Source organism: Mytilus edulis, chromosome 2 (genome assembly GCF_963676685.1).
Source record: "Mytilus edulis chromosome 2, xbMytEdul2.2, whole genome shotgun sequence".
NCBI lineage: Eukaryota > Metazoa > Mollusca > Bivalvia > Mytilida > Mytilidae > Mytilus > Mytilus edulis.
In genome coordinates, this window is record NC_092345.1 from 103,469,467 (window position 1) to 103,491,172 (window position 21,706).

A 21,706-nucleotide genomic window follows, 5' to 3' on the forward strand; every position below is an offset into this window, starting at 1 on the left:
AATCAATTTTTTTTCATAAAGGCCATATAAAGTACGAAGTTGAAGAGCATTGAGGACCAAACATTCTTAGCAATTTTGCCAAATACAACTGTTTTTCAGGTGTTTTTTTTACATAAATTAGGCCGTTAGTTTTCTCGTTTGAATTGTTTTACATTCCTCATTTCGGGGCTTTTTATAGCTAACTATGCGGTATGGGCTTTGCTCATTGTTGAAAGCCGTACGTTGACCTTTAGTTGTTAATTTCTGTGTCATTTGGTCTCTTGTCGAGATTGGTCTCATTAGCAATCATACCACATCTTATTTTTTATAAGGTAATATATTCATGAGGTAGAAAAGCCTTAATATTTCAGAAATGTAAAGTTTTGTCAACAGTTAATTCATAATTATGACCATATCAATGATAACTCATGTCAACATTGAAGTGCTGACTACTGGGATGGTGATACCCGCGGAGAATTAAACTCCAGCAGCAGTGGCATCGACCCAGGGGTTGTAAATAAACTCATTATAGATACCAGGATAGGAAATTTTGTATTTTCGCCATACTCGCATTTCGTTTACAAAAGACTCATCAGTGACGCTCGAATATAAAAAGGTAGAAATGGTCAAATAAAGTAAGAGGTTGAAGATAGTTAAAAAGAAACTTAATAACATGCAATCTGCAGAGAGAAAGATGTTGAATAATTTAAAACATGAAGTGCAAGAAAGTGATGTTAGATATGTTCACGAAACAATAATTCTAGTTATTGTTTATATAATATTTGATCTATATAATTAAAGATTCATGCTTTGCTGTCTTGTTGTATGATCAGCACAGTCTCGTTCGGCATGCCATAAAATTGAGAATGGGAATAGGGAATGTGTCAAAGAGACAACAACCCGACCATAGAACAGACAACAGCAGAAGATCACCAACAGGTTTTCTATGCAACGAGAAATTCCCGCACCCGGAGGCGTCCTTCAGCTGGCCCCTAAATAAATATATATACTAGTTCAGTGATAATGAACGCATACTAAACTCCAATTTGTACACAAGAAACTAAAATTAAAAATAATACAAGACTAACAAAGGCTAGAGGCTCCTGACTTGGGACAGGCGCAAAATTGCGGCGGAGTTAAACATGTTTATGAGATCTCAACCCTCCCCCTATACATCTAGCCAATGTAGAAAAGTAAACGCATAAAAATACGCACATTAAAATTCAGTTCAAGAGAAGTCCGAGTCTGATTTCAGAAGATGTAACCAAAGAAAATAAACAAAGTGACGATAACACATAAAAAAAAACAACAGACTACTAGCAGTAAACTGACATGCCAGCTCCAGACTTCAATTAAACTGATTGAAAGATTATGTCTTCATCATATGAATATCAGGCGCAATCCTTCCCGTTAGGGGTTTAGTATCATACCATCATAACATATATGAGAAGAACATAACCCGCGTCATTTTAACAACTTGTTTTGAACAGATATAAAATACCAGTCGAGAGAATGTTAAATTTCACGAGCCGTAAGGCGAGGGAAATTCATTCTCAAGACTGGTATTTTTCGCAAATACCCCTCAATAACATGATATATCTGTTTAATTACACCGAATGTTAATGTACTAAAACGCATTGATGATCGTGACGTTACAAGCGTCCAGTCGGATAGAGTATTTTTTGGCAAATACCACGGCGGAGAGGGTAAAAAAGGCATATCCTTTTAGCAAATACCCCAGCGGCGTTAAAAATGAACGATATTCATTTGATAACAGTAAATTGGTGAAAAATACACTGGCTATTAACCAATCAAAACCCCGGATTCTTACATAAGGTGTAATTATTAAATAAATGTGTTTAGTTCCGATGCAAAGACCCTTTGATTGAATCAATATTAACGCCAAAATATGCTATCTTTTTAGTTTAAACATATTTTATTTGCGTAAATGTGCAAAAGGGATGAGACACAAGTTAATCAAACTTATATAGTCTTCTCCCACAACAATGTATAACAATAGAACATTTACAAAGCATGCATACAAACTATACATTATATATACATATATATATATAAAATACTCTGAAAAGATGGTGTGTGATGATGTGAGTGGTAATACACAATATGCATGTATTGTACTTTATAATGTGCTATATAACACAATTAGAAACCTCTTAGACTCTTTAATAAATTCATATACATTCTTTACAATTTTTTTCATTTTCAACATTAGTTAAAGACTTATCGCCGGAGGTTAAGGTGTTCAAATTTAGTAGAGAGTTATCTGGTAACAAATGTAGATTATTAAATAATTTGGTTCTTATATTCGAATAATTAGGACAATAAAAAAAGAAGTGACGTGAATCTTCGAACTTAGCACCACAACTACAAGACAGATCTGAAATAATGTTGACTCTGTTAAGATCATAGTTCAAAAAAGAAGCTGAGCACCTAAGTTGTGTCAATATAATATTGAGTTTACGATATTTAATGACCTGACAACAGTATCGTAACTATATCCCTTCTTAGTAAGTCTATATAAAGGTTTTGTTAGCTTCTGAGGTAAATACTGACATTTTTGTGCTTTATAAAGAATATTTTTATAAAAAAATTAAGATGTAAAATACCTGAACGTATAAAAAGTCTGCATGTTGAGCTATATCTACGAATGATGTCCTTATACCGATGATAACATTTAGTAAATTTTTTGACTAGTTTGTGATATCGAAAACCCTGGTGTAATAATTTTTCAGTAATACATAAATTTCTCTCGTTAAAATCTAAAACATTGTTACATACACGAGCGAATCGTACAAGTTGAGATATATAAACACCGTAAGATGATGACAAGGGAACGTCACCATCTAAAATTGGATAATTAACGATAGGAAATGAAAAATCATTTCTTTTATCATATATTTTAGTATTAAGCTTTCCGTTAATGATATAGATATCAAGATCGAGGAAAGGGCAGTGGTCGTTGTTAGTATCAGCTTTATTTAAAGTAAGTTCAACAGGAACAATTTCTTTAGTATACATACTGAAGTCGTCATTATTGAGAGACAAAAATAAATATCTAAAAGTATTATTAAATTTGTGTATCAGATGCTGTTTCGATGGGTCTTTACTGATATTTGTCATAAATTGTAACTCATAGCAATACAAAAAAGTTCCGCAATAAGTGGTGCACAGTTAGTCCCCATTGGAATTCCGATAGCCTGACGATATACGGAATCTCCAAAGCGAACAAAAATGTAATCTAGTAAAAATTCAAGGACATATATAGTATCAAAGCATGTCCAATTGACATAGTTTATTGTTTATTAAAAAATGACCTGAAAGAGTTTGAACATATATATATTCACATTCTGACTTTTTAAATGCCCATTTAATAAGGTGTGTGATTTTTTTCTTTATAAGAATGTGAGGTAATGTGTTATATAGGGTAGAAAAATCAAAACTTTTAACAGATTCAAAATCATCAAATATATGCATGCAATTTATCAAGTACTTCCAACGAGTTCTTGACACTCCAAAAGTAATTAATTCCACTATTTTCGAAGGCCTTATTTGAACAATTTATTATCAGGTTTTTGATTGTACCAAGTGTACTGGTAAGAAGAATAGACAATTTAGTAGTACAACAATTGCTTGAAGACGAAATGAATCTATATTTGTAAGGTGTTTTGTGTAGCTTCGGAAGCCAATACATAGATGGGACTTTCATTGTATTTGGTTCTGCTTGTAAAGTTTATTGCATGGTTACATTAATAAGCATTCGTCACTTGTAATTTCTCACTCTATACTTAATATAAACAACACTTAAACAAACCATTATCAAGTGATTATTTTTATCACATCTATCACATCTAAATCAACGTGTTACCATTAGAAACAGGATTGGTACAGGGTTCCTTTCGAATTTGGTTTGAACTTATTTGTTGTGATGAGTATTCAATTATTTGTTTTGGAAAACAAGAATGAAATAAGTTTTGATATGTTGTTTTTAACTGAATAAAAAATGTAAATGAGAATTTAATGTGTTATATATGGAGAAAAAGTATAAATCAACAAATGATGAAATGACCAAATAAAAAAAACAAAGTTTAGACAATTCGGCTTTAATTAGCAACAATGAACGCCTACACAATTAAAACGAACCTAACTTCTGACGATATATTCATTAATATGCTATAATTATCAATCAGAAGAATGTCGATTTATGTCTTTATATTGGATTCATCAAATTACATAAGAAGTATAAAAAAGAACGTTATCAAGCGAGATATTGATATTAGATTTTCGACAAAACGCTTTTCAAGATTCTTACAACTAATGACATATAGATATGTATCATCGTATGCAACTTATCGTCCAAAATCTATTCGTCATGAAGAAAAACAATAACACCAGCGGAGCAGAAACAGTTAACCCATACAGGGCACCTGATTTCACCTGAGTGGGGCGCTCATATTCGCCGTGGACACAATTTCGCCTTTTTATGATTTTGTGGTGTAAAAACTTCAAAGGATGGTTGAAATTGAAGAAATATACCGGTAAATTATATTTTTATAACAAATATGATAATTTTTGAAAATGAGACCAAATTTCGACACTTACCGCAAAGGACCGCAAAACGGACAACGATTTTCAGCCAATTTCCTGAATGAAAAAAACGATTTCAAAGAATTATTTCTTTGGTAATTCTTTGACTGATTGCCCTAAATTTCAGGGTTTTTTTTTACATCTTTCAAATGTCTGCTATTCATCTATAATTAAATTTATTTGATATATATTGGTTAAAGCTGCAGTTATTTGGTTTTAAATAGATGTGTAACAACGGCGAATATGTGTCCACCGTTGACAAAACATCAGGAAATTTCAAATCCCCTTTAATCCAACATTGCAAATGATTTTTCTCAAAACAAACACGTTTTAAAGCTAAGAATATTTTGCATTTGAAGTTATCTTCATATGGAAATATCAGTATACTTAAAAAACATAAGGACCTGAACAAAAACTGAAGAAAACATGGAAAGATATGGCGAAAATGAGCACCCCACTCTAACCTTAAATATTTGCCAGAATCGATTTTTCTTTCAGTGTAATGTTTCGTGGACTGTCGTTTGTTCTTTCATCTTTTTCATTGACTATAATAGTAATTGGTTATTCACTTGGTAGATTCACAAGTCTTTTAATACATTTAAAGAACGGCTTCAAATATATTTGAACAATGTACTAACAACTAAGTAAATCAGATTTAGAAAAAAGTTATTTTCCAACAGTTGTCAGTACATCTGACTTCTCAACCTTCGACACCACTATTCCCAATATTGATTAAAAGAGCTTTCCAATCTTTTGTATTGAACAATGCGTCTTTTATTAGAACCGGTACTCGTTGGTATGCAAAAACCATACTTAATGTAGCTGGGGTGTCTTCTTCCATCTTGCAAATAGAAATCATGTAATGTATATGTAAGACAAAAACCAAAGATTAGCAACATTGACAATTTGGTTGGCAAAATCCAAGAATAACCAGTAATACAAGTGAGGCGAAAGATTACCAAAAGGACATTCAAAGTCGAAAATATGCTGACCACCAGCCACATTCTATATGTGACTTGGGACGCCACATACTGTATGTACCTGTCCCAATTTAGTTGACTGTAATTAAGTGGTTGTCTTTTTTTTTCTCAGTTTCTCATATTAATTTTTCGGTTATCGTTTTGTGTAGTTTGTTCTGATGTCCCCCGTAACCACCTCCTTTCCCAGTTTAGAGGGAGGGTTTGGTGCCAACAAAACTAGTTTAACACCGCCACATTCTGTATGCGCCTGTCCCAAGTCAGGACCCTGTAAATCAGTGGTTGTCGTACTTTTTTGTTTCTCGATCATTATTTTTTTTTTAAATAAACTTGACCGTTAGGTTTCTCGTTTGAATTGTTTTACATTTTTCATTTTGAAACCTTTTATAGCTAAATATGGGGTATAAGGTGAGCTCATTGATGAAGGGCGTACGGTTACATATTGTTGTGTCATTTGGTCTATTGTGGAAAGTTATATCATTGAAATCATATCACATCTTCTTTTTTTATATTGACAATGTCATAGTAAAAATAAAAGACCACAAAGACAAACAATAACATAGAACAACACTAAAAGCTTAGCAATACGAATCCCAAAAATAAACGAGAGATTTTTTATACTCAGGAAGGATAAGCAACTCCTGATTCCTATTTTGCACCAGTCGTATTGCTCATGTAAATACACCAACGATGATAAATCTAATTGGTAGTTCCCATACGGGTCATAAAGGATATGAATGTGTTAAAGATTATTGAAAACTATCCATTGGTAAAGCAGATACTTACTCTATAACGGTCAACGAACTCATGATGGCGGTCGTAAAATCAACGAAGAGATGATTTTAACTCCACCACTTTTGGTTTAATAAGTTCCTTGTGACCAGCAACTCTATATATTGTTTAAGCTGGAAAATAGCAGGCGCTGCTGGCATGTTGCTGTAAAATTCGCAATTAGAAATCAGAAATCTTTTCTTTTGGAATTTAGAATTTGTTCTAAAAAAACCCTCATTGTTAATTTCTTGCAGTAGGTCAAGTGATGGATGCGTTATTCAGTCACCAAACTGAAATATCATTGAGAGGTTATCAATATAGGGGAAAGTGAAGTTTAGGAAAATGCTTCTTCTTGGGTTTTTTACTTAGAAAAAAATAAAATCACAAAAATACTGAACTCCGAAGAAAATTTAAAATGGACAGTCCCTAATTAAATGCCAAAATCAAAAGATAAAACACATCAAACGAATCGACAACAACTGTTATATTCCTGACTTGATACAGGTATTTTCTTATGCAGTAAATGATGGATTGAAACCTTGTTTTATAGGTAGCTTAACCTCGCACTTGTATGATAGTCGCATAAAATTCCATTATATTGACAACGATGCGTGAACAAAACAAACACATATATTATGTAAAAATGTCAAAAATTGGGGTACAGCAGTCAACATTGTGTTATAATCTTAATCTTAATCACTCAAAAATCAAACAAATATGTAACAAATAAGCACAAAATGGCATATAGACCAAGCATATTAGCAAAAATTTAGAACAAGAATACACAAATTTACTGTAGTACAAAAACAAAATGACGGGATGTATAAGTACAGAGCAACGTCATATATGTATCAAAGAAACATTAAACGGCGTATAGACAAATCACATAGCAAAAATAAACGACAAGCATACCATTATCTTCTGCAATAGAAAATAACGGGATGTTTAAGTACATAGCCACGCTATATGTATCGAAGACATGAAGACATAAAGACATAAAGACATACCACATTAGCAAAACTGAAAGACGAGAATACGAGAATATCATTAACAATAACATAATAACAGGATTTACAACTACAACAAGTATCTTAATCACAATATAAACAAATAAATATTTAACAAAAAAGTACAAAAAGGCATATATCACATTTAACAACTTCGTCATTGCTATTTTTAATTTCTTTTATATGAAGTCAGTCTCATATTATTACAGATACAAGTTAATAAATAAAGAGGAGCAGTTGTTTCCAATCGGAATGCCGATTGCTTGTTGAAAAACACGTTCCCAAAACGTTACAAATATGTTTTCTATAAAGTACTCATGCATCTTAATAATGCCAGTTTATGAGAATTGGTTGTTTGAATCAGAGTTATTTCCCTGAAAAGTAAGATTTATCCCTTCATAAGATAAGATTTTTTTTCTACGTTGCGCTATCTTTTTTATGACACAAACGTAAGCAACTCTTCTTTTAATTTGTCTTTTAGTTTTGAATGACGGGTACATTTATAAAGTAATGAAAAGTCTAATGTTTTAATACTATTGCAAGAAGAAAGTCTCTTAGATTGTATGTACCCTAACAGATCTTTGAACAACTAGTATTTACATCTTATGCACGCCACCTCTGTCAAGTAAGAGTATTATGTAACCAGCAAACATGTTTATATCATAAGTAATAGTCATACATTATCACTGTTTATGTTCATATAATTACATTAGGTGTATGTTTCATTATCGCTTTTTTGTGCATTTTTCCTTTAATATTTTTTTTGTGATAATTTTTCATATCACAAAAAATGGATAATTATCGCTAAAAACTAAGTAGGCACGTGGCATTGCTAATGAAATTGACATGAAATTGACAACGTAAAAAAGCGATAAACAGATTACCATTGGTCATCACAACTCATTGCCTTTCTCGCTTTCGCCGTACCAGCTCAAACGCGAAAATCACTCTCGTTGAGATGACCAACGATAATCTATAATTATAATACGTTATTCTGATTGGCTAACTGCACATCTCGCGTTATTCCTTAATCAATTGCATTACACAATAAAATGTATGATTCATGATGACACGAGGTCCCACAATAAAGTGCACAGGTGAATTAAATAAAAACTTGATAAAAATCGTGTTATCATGATCCTAGCTAACAAAATGTAATTATAAGTATTAAATGCTTCTTTTTGTAATTTCATAGGGTTGTAAAAGCGTTGACCGTGGGCACATTTTTAGAACGAAGCGCTTTCGCGCTTCCTACAAAATGTACTTCGGTCAACGCTTTTACACCCCAATGAAGTTACAAAAAGAAGCATTCAATTCTTAAATGGTACGCTAGAGTCAAACACTACCAGCTTTTAGCAAGAGTCCTTCGTAAATAGCAATTATGTCCATATGTTGAGCAAGAGTCATATACTACCAGCAACCATGTTTATTTGAAATGCAAGTGTCTCTTACCATATGGACATAATTGCTGGTTACATGTGACTCTTTCTTGCCAGACACATATTATTGCTGGTAGTATATGGCTCTTGCTTACCATATGGACATTGTTGCTAGTAACATGGACCATTGCTAACCACATAGTTATTATTGAAGTAAACTTGGCATCTTGTTTGCATATTGACAATACTGCTTGTTTTTACTCATTAGGAATTATAACAAAGATGAGTTTTTTTCGAAGTATAGGATTATGTTTAAATCATGACATACAGTATAGAGCAAATTCTATAAAAATGACTAGTACATTTGATTTTTCATTCCACTGTCAAAACATAGTAGAGTACTTTTGGTTAGAACGTAATTCTCATTAAATCATTATACTGTTGCTTGCAGTCCATACGCCATACCATTTTCCTCAATCTTGCATCATTGTCTGTTCATGTTTCAACACGTGAAGTTATTATAGATAATTCTAGAACAAACCACAAAAACCAGAGACAAATAAGTTTTAACTGTCACAATAATCCATTGCTTAAAACCACAAATCCAAATATAGGTAATTAAACGCCTACCTTCAACCGACATAGTTCTGCGATGTTTGTAACACATGGGAATATGGCAATAATTCTTTTTTATAATGGCAATAAATCTAATATGTGCTCGCAGTTCTAATGATTTATTATGTAACAATGAAAAAAGAATACTGCGTACAAATAATTCTGGTAAAATAGAACAGATTAAGAAATTAATTTGTGAACCGTCCAATATTTGTCTGTTTATTCTTTTTGTTGTTGAATGTTTAATCTATTTTTTTATATACCAAACAAATACAAATTTATGCTTACGATATCATTATTCAAGGGCATTAACTGAAATTAAAAGTCCATTGTTTCAGTAATGTAACTTATTATTTTAACTTGTCTTGCTGGTCATGTCTGCTGTTTTCAGTTTCTGTCTTTAGTTTAAATAGTATTTATTAACCAAAAATTACAAGAATAAAATATAACAATATTACATTAGCTTTCTATCTGCCACTAGGTTTAAAGGACAACAACTCTATATTTTACATGAAGTTGAAATGCGCAATGTAATCACAACTTATGTTAACTAGACACAGACAATTATCTTGAATGGACCGTAATTCTTTGCTGATTTCCACCTTTGATTCTGTTGTTTGCATCTATTTGTTATAAATTGGTTTATTTTGATAATTACAAAATTAATTAATGAATGGCTTTTATCTATTTTGAATTTATTGAACCATAAAATTAATTTTTGACTCTTCACATTGAATAATCCGCGAAGCGGATTATGTTAAATGTGAACAGTCAAAAATTAATTTTATGGTTCAATAAATTCAAAATAAATTATTGCCATTCATTATAAATAAATTTCTATCAAAAATAATTCTCAAAGATATATATTAATACCAATAACAACGTACACAGATGTTTGCGTATGAATACACAACGTTAGAGTGGGCGTGTCTTCATAAAAATTGATAACATTGAAAATAAAGCCAATTCTTTTAGCCAATCAGAAGACAGTAAATACACCAAATTTATTTATATAGAAAGGCTTATTACATGAAGTTCAAATATGGGATTCGGAAACAAGTTTGGAAATCCGTCTCCTCAATTGTCTTTATCTATCATAAATCTTGAAATCATACTAAAATTTGTCAAAACAGGTCATGCTAACGATTAACTGATAGTTCATATGTTGCTATTTTAAAGTTTCTGGATTGCAGGTTATTTAACAGCTTATAAAAAAACAGTTTGTTTACCACGTGCATTTCAATCAATCTATGTTTTCATGGACGTAATAATGATTTCTTTTTCAAAAATAACTTCTTGTCTTTTATTTTTTCGATGTAATAGGCTTAACGCCAAATATATAATCATTTAAGGGAAGTAACTTTTATAAGGAGTCATTTATGTGTGTCAATAATATAAGAATTTTTAAAATAGTAACGGTGATCAGTTTTGTATCTCATATTTTCAATTTATTACATTTTTCAAAATCAAACGTATAAAGCTTTTACATTGGTAAACACATACGAGTAGTCGTTCAAGGATAATAACTCCTCCTAGAGTCGGTTGATATTTTATTTTTAAATCTTTATGTTACATGTACTACGCATCATTTTTGTTCTTCATAATGTCTATCTATTTATTGTTTTAAAGATAGAAACGTAAATATTACAATTCATTAAGAATCATGAACAGTATTCAGTTGTTGTTTACAGTACCACGTATATTGACATTCTTGTTGGAATTGTATCAGTTACATTTTTTACTGTTTAAAGTTTCTGTGTATCTATTACAGTTGATCTCAAAATGATAAGAACAATGTTATTTTTGAAAAAGAAATCATTTAATGGCAATTACTTATATACTTAGTCACGTAGTCAGTTGGTTGTATAAATAAATCATCACCAAAACTTTAACATTGGTAAACAATCGTCGTTCAAGGATAATAACTCCTACAAGATTCGGTTTATAGATATTCTTTTTATCTTTATGTTACGCATAATGTTTGCTCTTTTTAATTTCTATCTATTGTTTTCAAGATAGTAGTTGAAAATTTACCATTCATAAAGAATTACAATCCAAGGACTCAATGATTAACTGTTGATACAGAGATATGTCTCACCTGTATGTAGTTTAGATAGATAAAACAAAATATTGAAAACCAAATGACAATTCCTTAGCATGTTGACTAAACAACTCATTCTAAGTCCATGGTCCGTGACTGAAAGATCAGGGCCAAATAACCTTCATAGAAATAAGATATTATTATGCTGATATAATTGTTCACTATATTTTATAGCCTAGTCATTATTTTTCTAATTTTCTAGGAATAGAAAGTAAATACCGACATTTCCACGCCGTCAGATTTTCTGCTTCTATTGAGAGTCAAAGATGGCTATCAACCCTTTTGTTCTATATCAAACCATTGTCACGGAGAAAACTCAAACTTTATACAAGATTTCTCCAAAGATCATTCAAAGCAAGTTTGATCTGAATTGATGTAACGATTTCAAGGAAGAACCATGGAGACAGATCGATATTGTTTTATCCTATTTGCCACAATTTGAATTTAAATAGTATTAGATATATTTAATTTCAAAATAGAATATTGTTTACACTAAGAATATTTGTCAACATACATGATAGTGAAGACAATAACTTACCTTCTCTAATCCGATTCATTAAAAAGAGTAAAATTTATGTATCTATTGATTTTCCCTTAAACTTCGTTTGATTCGCACAATAATGTATTCATTTCCGATACAGAAAAAAAAAAATATTAAAAAAAATGCATATTGAACATATGCCAACTGTTCAAACAGAATTCAAGTCACCATTAATTTTGATATACTTTATATGACATATTGTTGATTGTTTGCCGATAAATTTTTGAGAGATCATATAATAATACAAAACTTTATGTCAGTAATAAACTAAGAATGTTCTAATTTTTCAATATTATCTTACAAGATTGGTTTACTCCTGGTTTGCCCACTTTTAATTCTACCAATTATCTATTAGTTAAGAAAACAAAAAAAGACAAAAGGTTTAATGAGCATACAATTGTATAGTCTGTTCCAACTTATGTATATAGTTTGTAAGTGTTTTCTAGATATTCAGGTTGTTTTTTTTGTTTAGAAAAATAATTGAAAAAATCAAATATTTTTTCTCAAGTAATTTTGATATCAATTGAATCAATTCATTCAACATACATATATAACAAATAACAAACAAATTATATTCAGTAATAAAAGTGTCTTTATAGTTTATTAGTTTCTGAATGATTTTCATGATTTGAAATATCAATACAAGTTCTCTTTTATTACAAACATAATTTAATAAATTAATCAATTTTATAAATGCATTGCATAAGGAAATAAACTAAGCACTATGGTAAATAAGTAATAAGGGCACTATATGTAAAACGAAGAGAATACAATATTTCATATATACATCAAAAGTTACAAAACTTTATCCTATTTACAAAGACACAATTTACAATATTTCACTTCATTGTTCAGTTCAACTTGAGAAGATGGGACGCTGCGTCAGAGTAATCTACCACGTTGGTAAGTGTTGGTGTCGGTCTTTCAGTAGTTGGAGTCTGGTGTCTATTAATCTGTATCGTCGTCTTTTTGGTGGGCGGGCTCCTCCTGCTGCATCCTGGATACTGTTGCATTCTGTTAGTGTCTGTGTCTTCTTCAGTAGCTCAATGATATCGTAGATATTGGGGTGGGCATGTTTGAGTCTCTTCTTAAGTTTGTTGTGACATCCTTCCAGGTGATTTGTGGTGCGGGGTCCTTCTGTGTAATAGTGGTTCCATAGAAAGCAGTAGTTTTCAACCCAAAACTCTGTCACGTAATCTGTAAATGAAGTTGTAGCGGGTAGGTTTGCAGCTTCTCCAATGTCTTCTAACTTGTTTAGCCAAACATCATCAACAATGTAGGGTGGAACAAGAGGTAGTACTGCGGCTCGTCGTATCAGTTGAGTTATGTCTTCATTTTCTTTATAATAGGTCTGTAGTCCATATTTCTGTGCCTTTCGCCAAATACAATGGGTGAAGTGGAGGAAGCAGCCTTTCACGGTTACCCTTGGCGACACTGTCCGTGCTGCGTTGTTGGTTGTTGTTTCGTACTCAATAAACAGTGTTTCTGGTTGAAGTCGTAACTGGTGTTGTTGAGCGATGTCTCGTATGTGGCTGAAGGAGCGTGATTAGATGACCTGGTCTTTTCCTGGCAGTAGAGCATACACTAGTGGGAAAATAGAACCATCTAGCATTGCATGAACTGAGTATAGCAGATGGAAGAGCGATGGACATGAGTAGAATGTGCTGTCGCAGAAGATTGTGTTGGCAGCAGCTAGGTCGAAGTGTACTATGTTATTATTTATTTATGTATTTCTTTGTCCTGAACGTTCTTCCATTTATTTGTACTGTATTCCTGTCATGTAATGTTGTCATTTCAGAGGTATATCTAACATTGCCTTAAAGCACGAGGTTTGGCTAACCACACAACCAGGTTCAACCTTCCATTTTTTTTATCTAAAAATGCCATGTACCAAGTCAGGAATATGGCAGTTGTTAGCTAATAATTCGTTTCAATGTAGGTTGCATTGTCGTTTGTTATTGTTGCACTTCAGTCTTTCTGTTGTTTCGTTGTTTTCCTCTTATTTTTAATTTGTTTCCTGGGTTTTAGTTTATAACCGGTTTTGTTTTCTCTCAATCGATTTATGACTTTTGAACAGCTGTATACTGATGTTGCCTTTATTTAAATATTTCAGGAAGTATCCAAAAATCTACAAAGATATGTTTTAAATGCTAGAAAAAAGTGAAATCTCAAAAATACTCAAAAAAACCTCCGAGGAAAATTCCAAACGGAAAGTCCATAATCAAATGGCAAAATCCAAAGATCAAACACGTCAAATGAATGGCAAACAACTGTCATATTCTTGACTTGGTACACGCATTTTCTTATGTATAAAATAAAAGGTTTTGTGAAAAGGTATCGATTACAACATATATTCAAAAGTCTTCAACAGTTTCAAATATAGAAATACATCAACTCTACAAGATAATCCTTCAGTTTCTAAAAACCACAAATCCCCGGTTACTTAAGCCTACTCATGCATGTTCTAAATCCTATCTGTCATGTTCTATTTTGATATGAACCACAAACCACAGGTTTTTATAGCCGAATATTAAGATATTTCTGTCACGTTAAATAATACCGGACATTACAACCTTGTTGCACACACACTTAATACAAATGAGGACAACTCTGACATTAGACATTTCAACCTTGTTGCACTCACTCTATACAAATGAGGACAACTCTGACACCAGACATTACAACCTTGTTGTACGCACACTCAATACAAATAAGGACACCTCTGACATCAGACATTACAACCTTGTTGCACACACACTCAATACAAATGAGGACAACTCTGATACCCGACATTACAACCTTGTTGCACGCACTCTCAATACAAATGAGGACAACTTTGACATCAGACATTACAACCTTGTTGCACGCACACTCAATACAAAGGAGGACAACTCTGATATCAGACATTACAACCTTGTTGCACTCAATACAAATGAGGACAACTCTGACATCAGACATTACAACCTTGTTGCACGCACACTCAATACAAAGGAGGACAACTCTGACATCAGACATTACAACCTTGTTGCACGCACACTCAATACAAAGGAGGACAACTCTGACATCAGACATTACAACCTTGTTGCACACACACGATATACAAATGAGGACAACTCTGACATCAGACATTACAATCTGTTGCACGCACTCTCAATACAAATGAGGACAACTCTGACATCAGACATTACAACCTTGTTGCACGCACTTTCAATACAAATGAAGACAACTCTGACATCAGACATTACAACCTTGTTGCACTCAAACTCAATACAAATGAGGACAACTCTGACATCAGACATTACAACCTTGTTGCACACGCACGCAATACAAATGAGGACAACTCTGACATCAGACATTACAACCTTGTTGCACACACTCAATACAAATGAGGACACCTATGAGATCAGACATTACAATCTTGTTGCACACACTCAATACAAATGAGGACACCTCTGACATCAGACATTACAACCTTGTTGCAAACACTCAATACAAATGGGGACATCTCTGACACCAGACATTACAACCTTGTTGCACGCACTCAATACAAATGAGGACAACTCTGACATCAGACATTACAACCTTGTTGCACACACTCTGAGGACACCTCTGACATCAGATATTACAACCTTGTTGCACACACACTTAATACAAATGAGGACAACTCTGACATTAGACATTTCAACCTTGTTGCACTCACTCTATACAAATGAGGACAACTCTGACACCAGACATTACAACCTTGTTGCACGCACACTCAATACAAATAAGGACACCTCTCACATAAGACATTACAACCTTGTTGCACACACACTCAATACAAATGAGGACAACTCTGATACCCGACATTACAACCTTGTTGCACGCACTCTCAATACAAATGAGGACAACTCTGACATCAGACATTACAACCTTGTTGCACGCACACTCAATACAAATGAGGACAACTCTGACACCAGACATTAAAACCTTGTTGCACGCACTCAATACAAATGAGGACAACTCTGACACCAGCCATTACAACCTTGTTGCACGCACTCTATACAAATGAGGACAACTCTGACAACTGATACTTACATATCCGCCATCAATAGTACATGTGTACTATTGTTATGAAAAACAATTCCATTGTGTTTCAGTTATAAAATATCTAGAAATATAAGATACGGTATGATGGCCAATAAGCCAGTTATCAAATAATTGAAAACAACGCTTTATAAAGCTCATGCACCCTAAGTGGTTTTCTGGATTCACCTTCATCGAACAATGAAGACTAAAACTTCTAAACAGCAAAAATTAAAAGCGCCAATTTCAAACTTGGCCACCATTTTGTCACCATATCTCCGTGAGCGCAAAAGTCAAAATGATCAAAATCTAACAGGATTTCAATTTTTCATCATTAACTGATGCAACAGTTTAAAGCATTTGATAATTGATTCATAACTAATTTTACAAAAAGAGATATAAATGCAATTTTCCAATAGATCATCAAGGACCATTACTTCAGCCGCACTTTATCAAATTAATAAACGCAGTAAGTTTTGAATCCGTTAACAATTGAAGACTAACATATCACTAGAGTGCCTTTAACAAAATGTTTTTTGGTTGGATTGACAGTATAAACATCACAAACAGTATATCCTTGAGCTGAATTTTATTATCATTATGTCGTTAACATGCTTTAAACATTCTTTTCAATAACTCCTATGAATGCTGCTTAATTTTGTTTCATGAAAATGCTTCCATAACATTCTACTCAATGATTACTCATGAATGCTGCTCAATTTCATGACATGAACATGCTTTTCAATATCTTTTGAAAGTGGTCTCAAATTCAAATCATGAACATTCTCCCTATGACTCTTATCAGTGCTGCTTCATTTCATGTCATGAACATGCTTCCATAACATTCTTCCTATGACTCTTGTAAATGCTCTTAATTTCATGTCATGAACATGCTTCCATAACATTCCCGCTATGACTCTTGTAAATGCTCTTAAGTTCATGTCATGAACATGCTTCCATAACATTCCCGCTATGACTCTTGTAAATGCTCTTAATTTCATGTCATGAACATGCTTCCATAACATTCCCGCTATGACTCTTGTAAATGCTCTTAAGTTCATGTCATGAACATGCTTCCATAACATTCCCGCTATGACTCTTGTAAATGCTCTTAATTTCATGTCATGAACATGCTTCCATAACATTCCCGCTATGACTCTTGTAAATGCTCTTAATTTCATGTCATGAACATGCTCCCATAACATTCTTCCTATGACTCTTAAAAATTCTGTTTTATTACATATATATTTTCTCAGAAATATGTTTAAAATGTTGAAATGTTTTAACCAGCTGCATTTGTTTGCACCTGTCCTATATGGCAGCTGTTACCTAATAGTTTGTTTCTATGTTTGTTGGTGTTTGTTTTTGTAGCACTTCGGTGTTTCTGTTGTTCTTTATTCCTTGGTTTTAGTTTGTTACCTGAATAAATATTCTTTCAATTGATTTTTGACTTTTGAATAGTGGTATACTACTGTTGCCTTTTTTTAAATTAGGAACCTATTGATGAGTGGTTGTCATTTGTTGATGCAGTACAACTTTTTGGGTATAACTGTACTGACAGCACTTGGCAAATCATACCCTGTTCTAACCCGAAAACATTGAAAAACATACCCTGTTCTAAACAGAAATATTGAAAAACATATCCTGATCCAGACACACTCAGAAAATGTATACCCTGTTCTAAACAGAAATATTGAAAAACATACCCTGATCTAGACACACTCAGAAAATGTATACCCTGTTCTAGACCGTATATTTAGATAGATGCTGTTCTAATCCTGGGTTCTAGACTATCTGAAACAGTTAAATAAGCGATCCTCTTCTAGACAAATACTTTGTTTAAAAAAGACCCTGTTCTTATCAGCAGGGCATGAAAAAGGGATCATGTTCTAACCAGCAGGGCATGAAAAAGCAACCCTGTTTTTTGGTACACTCATACCACTAAATATATAGGAAGTAACTCCATCGGGGTGGTACATAAATGGTTTGGTTTCTGATTATTTACATAGATTAGACTCTTGGTTTTCCTGTTTGAATTGATTTACACTAGTCACTGTGTGGCCCTTTATAGCTTGCTGTTCAGTGTGAGCCAAGGCATCTTGTTGAAGGCCAGACTTTGACATATAATTGTTTACTTTTTACACATTGTGACTTGGATGGAGAGTTTTCTCATTGGCACTCATGAATATCACATTTTCTTATTCCTATAGAATAGTCTTTTCTGTTATGTCAAAACTGCATTATTTATAATGTAATAGGTTTTTAGGTTAATATTACCTCAACTCAAAAACGGAATTTTATTAAAATCCAGTACACAAGATAAGATTTGTATCCTAAGAATTGTCTATTATATCACTCTCTAGTACATATGTTGTAGTATCAATGCAGTCGTAATAAAGTTTGGTTTATTATGCAATATTGAGAAATTTGAAAACTAAAGAGGATCAAAGTACTGACGTAGCTTTAAATTATTTATTTCCCCTAAGAACCACATGCATTTGATATTGTAAACATGCATTCAAATGACCTCTAAATGGTACAGTTTGATATTGTAAACATGCATTCAAATGACCTCCAAATGGTACAGTTTGATTGGATGAGGATGAAAAGTCAGCTAAGACTTGTGTTAAGGACAGAACATTAGCTTTAAACACTATACTCATCAATAAAAAAAATCCTGGTGTACGAAAATAAAGTTAATCAAATACAACTACAAATTTACATTTTATTTTATAAAAAGTTTTGCATTTGCTTGTCCATATCACATGTATGCATTGGCTTTATGTTTTGGTAAAAAATTAAATCCATCCGGAACTGGACCTAGCAACATCTCACTAAAAAAGAAAAAAAACGTGGTTAATTACATTACCTAAAATATAAATATACATCCTTTTAAAAATATGTTATACAAATTAATGTCTTTCTGTAAATAATAAGACAAATTGGAGCACCAATTCTTCTTGTCTTGCAATTGAACAAAATAGTGTATTGAACTAGCTGTTAGATAACTGCGAGTACTCTCAGATCTGTTCATTGCGTCTTTTTGTGTCGGGATGTATAAGTACCCGGCCACGTCTACTTGTATTTTTGTCCATCTGATGAGTTAAGCCTTTTTCAACGGATTTTTTTAGTTCGTTCTTATGTTGTACTGTTATACCACTGTCCCAGGTTAGGAGAGGGTTGGGATCCCGCTAACATGTTTAACCCCGCCACATTATTAATGCATGTGCCTGTCCCAAGTCAGCGGCCTGTAATTCAGTGGTTGTCGTTTGTTTATGTGTTACATATTTGTTATTCGTTCATTTTTTTACATAAATAAGGCCGTTAGTTTTCTCGTTTAAATTGTTTTACATTGTCTTATCGGGGCCTATTATAGCTGACTATGCGGTATGGGCTTTGTTCATTGTTGAAGGCCATATAGTGACCTATAGTTGTTAATGTCCGTGTCATTTTGGTCTTTTGTGGATAGTTGTCTCATTGGCAATCATACCACATCTTCTTTTTTATATTGTAAGATTTGTTTGATTTGATAACAACGAACACATTTGTGTAACAGTAACGAAAGTTTTCATCCCTGACCGAATAAAAAATTCATAAATAAATCAATAAAATAAGAAGAATATTTTCTTAAAAAAATTTGTAATGGTTCCGCGGAACCCAGTGTCTCGCCTACTTTTGCTGTTAATCGCAGGCTCAACAAAAATAGGATAGTTGAAGAAAGTTATTAAAATTTTAAAAAACTTTAACCAGAGTAAATGTAATGTTTCCTGGCAGAAAAACTAAGTCTATTTTTAAGTAAAATACAGAAAAACAAGATTTTTTTTTACAAAATTTACTTCTGGATACTATCTTATGATCATAAACAAGCTTCTGTCCAAGTTTGGAAGACATCCAGGATAGACTCAGAAGGTTATTAAAATTACAAAAACTTTAATCACAGAGTGAATATGTGTTGACGTGGCTGACGACGTTGCTGAGGGAATGTAGGATTGCTATGTCTCGCTTTTTTCAACCAAAGTCGAAGGCTCGACAAAAACATGTTAGAATAACACATCACTTTCAAATTCTGAGCATTTAAAACATTGATATTGACATGAACCAAAAACAAATCTGACATTGCTGCTCCAATCAATCCTCATTTTTGCAGTGTGCATTATTTTGAGTTTTAAACAGCCTTCTCAGTCATCACAATAGTTCCTGAATTTACAGTATTACTTTATCCCCATAAAACAAGTGACAGTGGACAATTCCTGTATATACAATTGTAGAAAATTGGGGTCAATATTAATTAGTAAAAATGTAATAGATGTGGGCCCCTCACTTTTTCAACAGATAATGTTCCATTTCTTATTAGATATAAACCAGTCAACAAAATGTCATGGAAATTGCTATAAGCATTTTTGAGTTATTGTCTGAAAACTGAAAAAATCTCCCATATTTATGAATAAATTCCAATAATTAGATAACGTAAAATCCATATTTACAACAATCGAAAGGGAGCTTATAATTCACCAGTTTCCAGAAAATTGTTTAAAGTGCTATTTAAGTAATTGTCTGACATGTTGATGATGGACTGACGGACAACAGTTTACCTTAATACATCCCATAAAAGGGTGCAAAAAAAGTTAAATAATTATTTAGAATACCTGATCTTGAGCCAATCTCCACAATTTGGACTAGACAGTAATGTTTCAAGGTCATTTCGACCTATATATTTGGGTGGTCTCTGGTTTATTTTCTGTGGAACACTTTCAAGCACTCCAACAGGAATATATCTAAGGTGAAAAAAAATACTCTTTTTAATCATTTTAAGTGTAGCAGTAATGTATTTGTAAATGTTAGATAGCAAAACTTTCTATCAGCACTACATTCCAGTAATCATTAATTAATTAAAAGAAGTGTGCAGTTTGTTGTTGTTGTTGTTGTTGTTCTTCTTCTTCTTCAGGAAAGCTGCCACCGTCAACTGGTTGACTATTATGCCACATTTTGTTCAAAATCTATGCATTATCTCAACATTAAAAACACACTGACCATTTTTCTTTAAATAATGTTAACACATTTTATATATCATGTAACTGGATGCAGTTTCAAAGAGAGATAATCATAAAATGTAAAGAAAAAAGTTTTTTATTTTAGGTAGAAAAAAAACAACTCTTAAAATGGTCTATATAAATCTGTTCAATCTATAACAATATCACAACAAATGGAGAAACTTTTTGTATTTGTATCTATTTCTTTTTCTATTTATGTTTTATCCTGAAGAAACAACTACTTTTCTCTCTCTCTTTTTCATATGAAGTTCAAAAATTTTCCCTATGAAGACATCCAGATATGTAAAAATAATGTCCTTTAGCATTGTATTAACTATTTTATTTTTATCATCATCATTTTGGTTTATTATTCTTCAATTATATTTTGAGTAAGTACCTGTAAAGGAAAGACAGCCATTCTAACAAGAATCTACGAGTAGTTTCCACACCCTGTTGGTCTGATCCCCAGTGCTCTAATCCATTATTGACAAAACTTTTAATCATGTCAAATCTTTCATTAGAAGATATATCCCAATGTCTCTGTTCTTTTATTTCTGTAAATATCCATGGCTTTATTAGGGCTCCCCTGAAACAGGGTAAGCAAAATCAGTCAGTTACTTATTACCATCAAAATTA

General features: G+C 32.5%; 1 protein-coding gene across 3 annotated transcripts in view; it reads right to left on the reverse strand.

Moving 5' to 3' along the window:
- Positions 1-18,751: 18,751 nt before the first annotated feature.
- Positions 18,752-21,706, reverse strand: part of LOC139513758 (tRNA-dihydrouridine(47) synthase [NAD(P)(+)]-like) — a 31,996-nt gene continuing 29,041 nt past the window's right edge. For all 3 annotated transcript variants that reach the window (XM_071302542.1, XM_071302541.1, XM_071302540.1), the window contains exons 11-13: positions 21,468-21,656; positions 20,687-20,815; positions 18,752-18,874 (exon numbers count right to left, since the gene is read on the reverse strand). In XM_071302542.1, coding sequence (XP_071158643.1) covers positions 18,802-18,874; positions 20,687-20,815; positions 21,468-21,656 — 391 coding nt within the window. In that variant the 3' untranslated portion in view covers positions 18,752-18,801. The remainder of the gene's footprint in view (positions 18,875-20,686; positions 20,816-21,467; positions 21,657-21,706) is intronic.